Source organism: Dipteris shenzhenensis, chromosome 10, assembly GCF_047967505.1.
Source record: "Dipteris shenzhenensis isolate YYH24624 ecotype China chromosome 10, Dip_SZ_1.0, whole genome shotgun sequence".
NCBI classification, from domain to species: domain Eukaryota; kingdom Viridiplantae; phylum Streptophyta; class Polypodiopsida; order Gleicheniales; family Dipteridaceae; genus Dipteris; species Dipteris shenzhenensis.
The window spans coordinates 57,849,660-57,859,670 of NC_141605.1; the positions used below are offsets into that span (position 1 = coordinate 57,849,660).

Sequence of the window (10,011 nt, forward strand, 5' to 3'; positions counted from 1 at the left end):
ATAAGTGTTTACATCTAGCTTAGTAAGTCGGTGGTTAAGGGTTTATTTTTATTGTGATCCCGATAATGAGTGAGGGGTGATTCTATCTTCCCAATTGAGGTTTTCTTAATTGGCATTGCTTGACTCACTTCATTGGTCTCCGAGCAACTTTTTCTTTCTTTTGGTTTTTCTTCTTTCTAAGAAGTCTTCCACCCCAAACAATTCCTTTTTCCCCTAGTTACAAACCCAACAACTCCCATTGCTCCAAAATCACATCTTACTCAAGCACTTATCTTACCTTTTTCCCACTCCTTAATTGACACTTCTAAGAAACTACTAATTCTTTTGGGTAGATACTAGGTCATCCCTCTAGCTGATGACCTACTTGAGAGATTTCAACAATGGAAGTGGAATGGAAGAGAGTGAGAGAGAGGGAGAGCCAAAAGAGAGAGCCTCACAAGTTTTGGTGGGTACAGAATACCCTAATCTTTTATGTCATCCACATATATATGTGTTTGAGTATTGTACATAACTGGGGTTAAGGTATAGTGGCCTTTAACCCCCCACAACGTTGCACTTAAAGAGAAATGTGCCTTTAAGGGAGAACCACTAGTGGACATACTATCCAGTGCCCATCAATACATGACAATACTCAAATCACTGATAAGGTAGACTCTTCATCAGCATATCAGCAGGGTTATCATCTGTATGAACCTTGACAAGCTCTATGCACTTGTCCTCAAGTACCTCCTTGATGAAATGATACCTAACCTCAATGTGTTTGGTCTTTGCTTGAAAGACCCGATTTCGTGCTAGCGGAATACCACTCATGGAATCACTATGCAATGTCGGTACACCTGTATGAATCCCCAAATCTCCCACTAGCCGATCAAGCCATATAGCCTCCTTACAACCCTTTGTGGCTGCAATGTACTCGGCCTCTATGGTAGACAAAGCAACACACTTCTATGCACAAGACATTCACAACACTACACCACCTAGAAAGGTGAACACATAACCAGAAGTGGATCTCCTATTATCCAAATGCACCCTGCATAGTTTGAATCTGTGTACCCAAGTACACGCATCTCTCTTCTGCCAAAGCAGATACACATCTCCTTGGTACCCTTCATGTACCTCATGATGGACTTAACTACCTCCCAATGCCTCTTTGCTAGATCAGCTATATACTGGGGCTAAAAACTCCCACTACAAATGCAATGTCCGGTTTAGTAGTTATCATAGCATACATAAGACTCCCAATCGCTGATGCATAAGGAACCTTGGCCATCATGGCGGTCTCCTCATCTGATTTAGGACTATTTTCCTGACTCAATTTCACATATGGAGGCAATGGAGTACTTATATTGGCTTCCCCCCTCCATATTGAAATGTTGCAATACTTTTGTAACATACTCCTTCTGTGAAAGCCCAAGCACACCGAAGGAGGCGTGGGATACTTTGATAAAAATGTATAGCACAAATACGCAAGCCAGGAAAATGTAGCTCAAGCAGGAGTTGCATAATGTGTAGAGAGAAAATATGAGCATCAATGGCTACCACATGAAGGTGAAGAAGATTGCAGATGCACTTGCTTCTATTGGGTCACCAATGGAAGATGATGATTTAGTTTCTATGACCTTGAATGGTCTAGGGAAGGAGTATACACAATTCCGGACATCCATTGCCGTCCGTGAGAATTTTCATGATTTTGAGGAGTTGATTGCTCTTCTAATTTTTGAAGAGCAGAGAAATGGTGGTGCATCTTCTTCAAGAGGAACTTCAAAAGAAGCTGTCTTCTACTCAAATGCTGGAAGAGGTAGAGGCAGAGGTAGAGCAGGCTGATTTGGAGGCCGTGGCAGAAATCAAAATGTGCAGCAAATTTAAGAAAACCAATCCTATGGAGGAGGACGTGGTAACTTTAGAGGCAGGGGGAGCCAAAGAGGTCGTGGTGGATGGCAGAGAGGCCAAAATGCAAACAACAATGTTGAATGCTACTACTGTGGTAAAATGGGTCATATGGTTAACGACTGCTATAAAAAGTAGAATGACATCATGACTAGAAAATTGTAGCAAGGCAATTATGCATCCTCTAGTAGACAAGGTGATGACAGAAATGAGCATCTATTTATGGTGCAAGACATGACCAATTTTGTGACAAGTGCAGAAGAAAGCAATGATGTGTGGTATGTTGACTCGGGTGCATCAAACCACATGACAGGTCATGCAGAATAGATACAGGGGATGCAAGGAAAATGAAAAGACCAGGATTTGTGGAGACTGGTGATGATACTGCACATCCTATTGTGCAGATTCGTAAAATTCCTTTGTCTATGTAGGATGGAAAAAAGAAATACCTGTCTGATGTATTTCATGTCCCGAATATCACCAAGAACTTGGTTTCCGTTGGTCAAATGGTTGAGCAGGGCTTGCAAGTCAGATTTAATCCTCATGGATGCTTTGTTGAGGATATGAAAAATAAAGGTCACTTAATAGAAAAAGGGAAGAAGAAGGGCAGGATGTTTACGTTGGATGCGGTCATGCTTGAATTGAGTGCAGTAATGTTTGCACATGGGACCGGTGTAGTTGCTGATTTTGATATCTGGCATAAACGCATTGGTCATGTTAATGTACATCGACTTAAATTGGAGCGCCCTCAAATTCTTCTTGAATCAAGAGATACGACTTGATCTAGGTGGAGGGGCAAAAGGAGTGCAAACGGTGCTCAATGATGATGTGTCACTGTGGGTCACATGTAGTGATGATGTGGCATTGTGCCTAGCAAGAGGTGTGCTTGTAGAGCCCTGTGCTGAGGTGGTAGGAGTGGTCACATGCAGTGACTGTGGAGCACTGTGTGTGCCTACAGAGGTCTAGTGTGCCATGTGGCATAGATGATGTGGCAGTTGATGATGTCAACAAAGGTGATGTGGTAATGATGTGTGTCACTGATGATGTGGCACTAATGACATGGTACTAGTGATGTGGCATTGGTGATGTGGCAGTTGATGTGGCAGATAAGGGTTGCTACATGGCAAAAATCTAACCAACCGACTTAACTGGGGTTTACCTGTCTTAACCACAATTACCTAACCACAGTTAGGGACCCAACCTTATATGATTTGCCATGTGTCAGAGAAGGAGGGCCGAAATCTATGAAGATTTTGATAGAATCAAAGAGATTTTGTCTCCATTTGTGTGGATTTCCGTCGGGGTGGACGTTGGATCCTGCTGGACCTTTCGGTGTAGGAGCGCATGCAGACTTCGTTGATGCTATGGTGATGAAGCGTGGTTATTGTGCGAGGTCGTGTACAGGAGCGTTGATGTCGTTTCAGATTCGAGCAGACTTGGTGCTGCTCTGCTGTGGAGCGTGGTGGCTATTGAAGCCCGTGGCTAGTAGCTTCGGTGGCCTTTGCTTGCTTGCTTTTAAAGGAGCCATAGGTTTGGAGAAGGGCGTAAGGCCATAAACGTTACTTGCGACCTCTATTGGCTTGAGGATGAGCTGTATGAGCTCTATGGTTGGGTGGTGAGTTTCACATGGTAGTTCATGTAGTTCGATTCCTATTCTTTGGTTCAATGAAGATGATCGGGGTAGCTAACTCAAGAAGGGAATCATCTCAGAGCCAAATTGCAACTACCAAACGAATGTAATCATTCCACTAAAACTATTGATTGTACTCCAAATCTTAACATACCTAGAGTCTTAAAGCATTGATGGGGGTTGTACCCCCACCAATGCTTTCTCACTGCCCACATTCAAGAAGCTCATAAATTATGAAACCTCTAGGGGGATCTTATAGGCCATAGGATTTTTATAATTGTGCTTTATTAGCCTATTTCAATTTCATCCATCTTTGATCCCTTTAAGACATTTCATTTGTATATGGGTATTAGCAAGGCATTCTAAAGACTTAGAAGAAGAGGTGTATGGTGTCCTCTTGAATTTGCGTTGGGGTTTCCCTAACCTTAAATTGCTTTGTCCTTTCCCAAGCTTAGTGCCGGGTTTTTTTTTGGATGAGTTGATGTCGTCTTTATTACTCATTGTGCTAGAGCTATATTGTTTTAGTTGTGCGCTCTGGCATCTATTAATTACTTCAATTAAGACCATCTCATGCATGCTCAAACAAGATTCTTCCAAGTAGTAGGTGTTCATAGAAAGGGAAGTGGAGATGTTTTTACAATCATAGCACTCTATGTAGATGACCTAATTATCATAGGAGGTTAAGCTCAATCTATGCAAACAATTTGAAATGCATGATTTGGGATTCTTGCATCACGCTTGATGTGTTGAAGTGCAACAAAGAATGGATGGAAAATTTCTAAGTAAGACAAGGTACATTGACTCTATGCTTGAGCAATTCTAAATAGTTAGCACACCAATGGAGACTAGACATAGTATTTACAAGTTATAGAGTGACCCTTTTGAGGATCTCAATTTATATTTGGCAACAAATTTAAAGATAATGACATGAAGGCAATCCAACATGCACTTTGTAGTCTAGCTTGTGGGCAGGCTCATGGGTAAGCCTTTTTTTCATCATTGGAATGGATTGAAAAAGATGTCTCAACATCATACCATACCTCCATTAGCTAACCCACATCTTGTTGTGCTCTATGATGCAAATTGGGGAGGTGGACCGAAGAAAAAGTCAATTTCGATATATATACTCATGTTGAGTTCTCGTTGTGTTTCATAGTTCACTAGGAAGCAAGTGTCACTTGCTAGACAGTGCGGTTATATGCTGAGCTTTCTCTAAGAGGGTTTTGAGGCCAAGATGGAGCTATTGTGATTTTTTGGGATAACCAAAGTGCCACAACCTAGAAAACAAGCCATATGATGTCTCTTTGATGATGATTCATTGATGGGGGAGTGTTGATGTATGGGTCATTGATTGGTCTCCCCACTCATGTAGATATGAATGTAGGGTGTAGTGGGTTAGGTGTACTCTTTAAATCCATAGGTCTAGCTCTGAATGTGTCCCTGAATTTGAGGTACTCCCTCGAAGTCCAAGAATGATGAGAGAAGGATTCATTTTCCTTGAGATTAGTGTGGGGCATTTTTTAATTTAAAACAAATATTACACTTTACGACAAAGTAGACACATTGCGTCCCATCTCTGTATGATGATAAAATACAAGACCACTACTTTTTTGGGTCTTTTTGTTGTTGTAGTTACACTATTCTAAGAGGTGTTTTCTAATTAAAAGTAAATTATTTTTTAGGTATTTCTTCCTCTTATTAATAAGAGAAGCTACCTATTTTTCTTCCATTACGTGTGGTTTAACGAACCCATAATGCAAACATCTAAATGCCTAGAAAAGAAAAGTTATGAATGAATATCAAAATTACAGCTCATAATGTGCATCCATATCTTTGTGATGGCAAAATTATTCCTTCCATAACAAAACATACCATGTATCATGACCCATCTTAAAACATGCAAACTTAAGACTACTTGCATTTTCAGGTAACAGGGTACGAAAATGATATTGTGAGTGGACAAAACACGAGTTTGTGGTTCCCTTCTTTTCGACATTCCAAGATTGCAAAATTTTAAAAATTACTCAATTAAAACTACGTTAGAAGTTTCCCTTCTCTTACACTATTGAACAAACATTCTAAGATCAAATGTGTGAAAACCATTTATGTGTGTGTGTGTGTGTGTGTGCATGCACGCATGTATCTATATATATATATATGTATGTATGTATGTATGTATACATATATATATGTATACTTACATACATACATACATGTATGTATGCATGTATATATATTACATATATATGTGTGTGGGTGTGTGTGCGCGTGCGTGTTCGATCTATTTTGGCTTAAAAAATTGAAATAAAGCTTACCATTGCCTTAATGATATTTTTTCTGTAGATTTCATGCAATGATTATTAGAAATAGATTTCCCATGTGTATCACGCCCTTGCACTATTGCTTCACTTGCAATTTGAATGGTGCCACTCTTGCTTCCCTCCTCGATCCCTTTCGATTGTTCTACTCTTGAGTCTTCTTTGGAGACTTCAATGGCCCCCTTTCCTATTCTTAGAAGGATAGAGTAAAGGCATAGCTTGGTTGTGATACTAAATAGTGTTTGTGCTTTATCAATTTGAGGGCATGAATTTTTTAATTGTATCTTTGAAAGCTTTAAAAAACACTAGTTACTTAAAGATAAACGCTTGTTTTGACCGATCACTTGCTTTACTCAAAAGCATTAAGACTTAAAATTCACCTTTCACATTCACCACCAATTATTGCTTATATTTTGTGAAAGTCATCATGGACGATGTTAGAAATGTATTGAAAGGTGTGAGTCTAGTTTCAAAGCTGCAAGCCGGACAACAGATCGAGGTCAGAGTGACATCTGAGTGGATTCGTCAATTGAGATGGCATCGTCAAGGTATGCATCGATAACGAGTTTTTTCGCGTACAGCGTGCTAGCGTTGTTTGAAGCTCAATGTTCAGTTGGCCAAAATGAAGCCCCAGCTTTCACCGACTGAATTAGTTCAATCGCCAGTGGATATCTCCTGATTTTACCGACTCTTGTTTTCAATTAATAAGAGCACTCCACGATTTTTGTCTTGTTTGTCCTGTTCTTTGTTGTGGTATCAAGGCCTTAGCGGGATTTTGTTTTGTGAAAAGTGGATCAAAGTCACATTTATGATCATATATAGTGGAAGGTATGTTTTGGGGAATCTATTGTGACGTTCTTGGGAAATTTGGCGTGAAGGTGGTGGACGAAAGATTACATAGCCGTCGTAACGGGAGGTAACAAAGGTATTGGCTTTGAGATTGTGAAGCAGCTTGCCAAGGAGGGACTAACTGTCGTTCTGACAGCACGCGATGAGGAAAAAGGCTTAGCAGCTGTTGAAAAGCTGGAAAAGGAAGGCTTGAATGTAGTTTTTCATCCTTTAGACGTATTAAGCACTGACTCGATTTCAAAGTTAGCATCTTGGCTTAAACAGCAGTATGGCGGTCTTGACATTTTGGTATGTTGTCCCATTTTTGCACCTCTTACTCTTTGGAAGAGTTTGAAGACGCCAAATGTTTTCCCATTTTTGTGCATTGAGCTTCTTGCAATTATTTTTGTGTAGATGAACAATGCTGCTGTTGCAGCTCATCAGTCGACCTATGCAGCAGCACAAGGGGTAATGGAGACAAATTATGCAGCAGTGAAAGCTGTGACAAAAATGCTGTTACCCTTGATGAGGGCTTCATCAGCAGGAGCTCGAATAATAAATGTTAGCTCTGAGCTCGGCCAGCTCAAGGTAAATAACTGATCGTTAAAGCGTGCAAGTAGGTGCAGTATTATCGGCGTGTGATTCCTTTGATTTGCGGTGGACAGGGGTTGATGGATCCTTCTTTGAGGGCAGAAATGTCAGACCTGGACAATCTTACAGAAGAGAAAGTAGATAAATTTGTGGATCAGTATCTTGAAGATGTGAAAGCTGGGAGACTGGATGGAAAAGGCTGGCCTGGCAAGCCCTACTCTGTGTCAAAAATAGCTCTGAACGCTTATACTAGAGTGCTTGCAAGATCTTTGCAGGATCGACCAGAAGGGCAAAAAATTTATGTGAACTGTGTCACTCCTGGGTATTGTAAGACGGACTTGACGGGTAACAGAGGTACCTATACTGCAGAGCAAGGTGCAGAAACTCCAGTTTGGGTGGCACTATTACCTCCTGGAGGACTCACGGGGCAGTTTTTTAGTCTAAAGGATGTATGCACTTTTTAGTGTCTCCGCTGGCTTTGTCCTTTTCTGAGGAATGACATGTTGAAAAACACGCTCTATTAAGTAACAGCTGTTGATGGCAAAGTACCTATCCCGTTGGTGGTGGCTACCTTGTTGTAAATTTGCATTCTATTTTCTATTCTCGTATTTTAATTAGTATAGTTAGCTCAAGGTACCCTGGTTAAGATTTCCATGTATCCTCAATTCGATGCACAAATACAGTTATGGCATTTTGTATGTGAGAATTAGTGTCGTCTTGGAATGTCAATGCTCTGTCCACCACCTCTAGGATAGTCCTTAGTTGCTTACATGTTTAGGCCCTCCTACGAGGGGAAGTCGCCAGCATGTTGAAATAGGCTGTCACAGACAATCCATCCTAATGTGGGTGGCCAAATGGGCCACCAGTTGAGGCCATGGGCAGCTCACATAGGGCTGTCATGTGCCTGGCCATATGGGCCCGGTTTGGGCCTAGCAAGGAGGTGGCCTATATGGCTGACTTTAGGCAGCCAAGTAGGTGACATAAAGGTGATTGCATAATAGGGAGTCTTGACCCTGTTCTTCAACTACACTGAAGGCTGGACATCTTGTAGAGAGAGCCTCCGATTGCATGTAGCCCTCTATTTATATCATTGTTTTGTGGCAATATGCTTCCGCATTAGCCTATGTGCTGGGCACTAGGATGCACTATAATGCAATGGCAGAGCCTTTTTGATGAAGGCAATCATGTGCTGTGTGTAGACCCTCCTCGTGGGATATTATAAGCAAGCTTCTATAGCTTCTTGCCCCTCTAGCAAGTTCCTTGCTTCTTGACAGCATCGGCAATGTCCGCCTTGCCTCTTCTGCTATATCTTCCTGCCCCCTCCCACCCCCTGCTACCAAAGTCACTTCGTGGGTGGAAGTCATAGTTAATATTTATTGAAGTTCACCGAAAGTTGATTGTATTCCTTATTGTGTCACAGATTTGGGACAGTATCAGCATGTGCCTACAAGCTTGCTATTTAACAGCCTGTGTACTCTTGATATGGAAGTTGAATGTCCAGAGTTTTCCAAGATGGTGTAGCAGCGGGGGAAAGATGCAGATGCCACGGAAGACAACGTGTTGTCCTTGATACAGATGGCCATAAGGGTCTGAATTTTTGAAGGACCAGTACAGGACAATGAGTCTACCATGAGTACTGTCAACAATCTCCAGAATCATTTGCTCACTCGAGTAGGCAGAAGATGAACTCATATCAGATTTCTTGACAATGCTTCAGGTCATTCATGACAAACTAGCTCCATAGAGTACAGGATATAAAGGCTCCTGCCTTGTTCTTCTCAACATTGCTTCCTTGGAGTCACGAAGGGCTCATGATGGCACCTACTGCACTTCTGTGCGCGAGACATCCACGACACTGCACCACCTGCAAAGGTGAACACATAACCAGAAGTGGATCTCCTACTATCCACATGCCCTGCATAGTCTGAATCTGTGTACCCAAGTACACGCATGTCTCCTCTACCAAAGCAAATGCACATCTCCTTGGTACCCTTCATGTACCTCATGATGCACTTAACTGCCTCCCAATGCCTCTTTCCTGGATTAGCCATATACCGGCTAACAACTCCCACTGCAAATGCAATGTCTGGTCTAGTAGCTATCATAGCATACATAAGACTCCCAACTGCTGATGCATAAGGAACCTTGTCCATCATGGCCCTCTCCTCATCTGATTTGGGACCATCTGTATGACTCAGTTTCACATATGGAGGCAATGGAGTACTCACTGCCTTCCCCCCCTCCATATTGAAACGCTGCAATACTTTTGTAACATACTCTTTTTGTGAAAGCCAAAGGAGTTTCCTACTCTGATCACGCGCGCATACCAAGAATATGACCTGCAAATCCCAAATCCTTCATATCAAAGGCCTCATGCAACTTGGCCTTTAATGCATCTAGCTCATAAGTATTCTTGTTAGCCAATAGCATATCATCCACATATAGTGCCAAGATTATCAAGCTATTATCCTTAGCCCTTTTAGTATAGAGGCAGTGATCAATTTCACTCCTTCTAAATCCCTGGGACCGAATGAAAGCATCAAACTTCTGATACCATTCTCTAGGCGCTTGCTTAAGACCATAGAGACTCTTCTTCAGCTTGCAAACTAAATGCTCTTTGCCCTTTTCTTCAAAGCCTTCCGGCTGCACCATGTAAATTTCCTCATGCAAATCCCCATGCAAGAAAGCTGTCTTGACATCCATCTACATAAGCTCCATATCCTCTACTGCCACTAGTCCAAGCATGCATCTAAGCGT

General features: G+C 41.7%; 1 protein-coding gene across 1 annotated transcript; it reads left to right on the forward strand.

Annotated features, from left to right (window-relative positions):
* The first annotated feature begins 6,238 nt into the window (after positions 1-6,238).
* On the forward strand, positions 6,239-8,920 carry LOC147898023 (NAD(P)-binding Rossmann-fold superfamily protein). The gene is made up of 4 exons (XM_087380952.1): positions 6,239-6,383; positions 6,714-6,972; positions 7,078-7,251; positions 7,329-8,920. Exons 1-4 carry the CDS (start codon positions 6,370-6,372, stop codon positions 7,716-7,718), a joined length of 837 nt encoding a protein of 278 aa, XP_087237078.1. The 5' UTR covers positions 6,239-6,369; the 3' UTR covers positions 7,719-8,920.
* Positions 8,921-10,011: the final 1,091 nt, after the last annotated feature.

Coding starts and splice junctions, on each gene's coding strand:
- LOC147898023 (XM_087380952.1), top strand. Junction 6,973..7,077: donor ATGGCGGTCTTGACATTTTG/GTATGTTGTCCC, acceptor ATTTTTGTGTAG/ATGAACAATGCTGCTGTTGC. Junction 7,252..7,328: donor CTGAGCTCGGCCAGCTCAAG/GTAAATAACTGA, acceptor TGCGGTGGACAG/GGGTTGATGGATCCTTCTTT.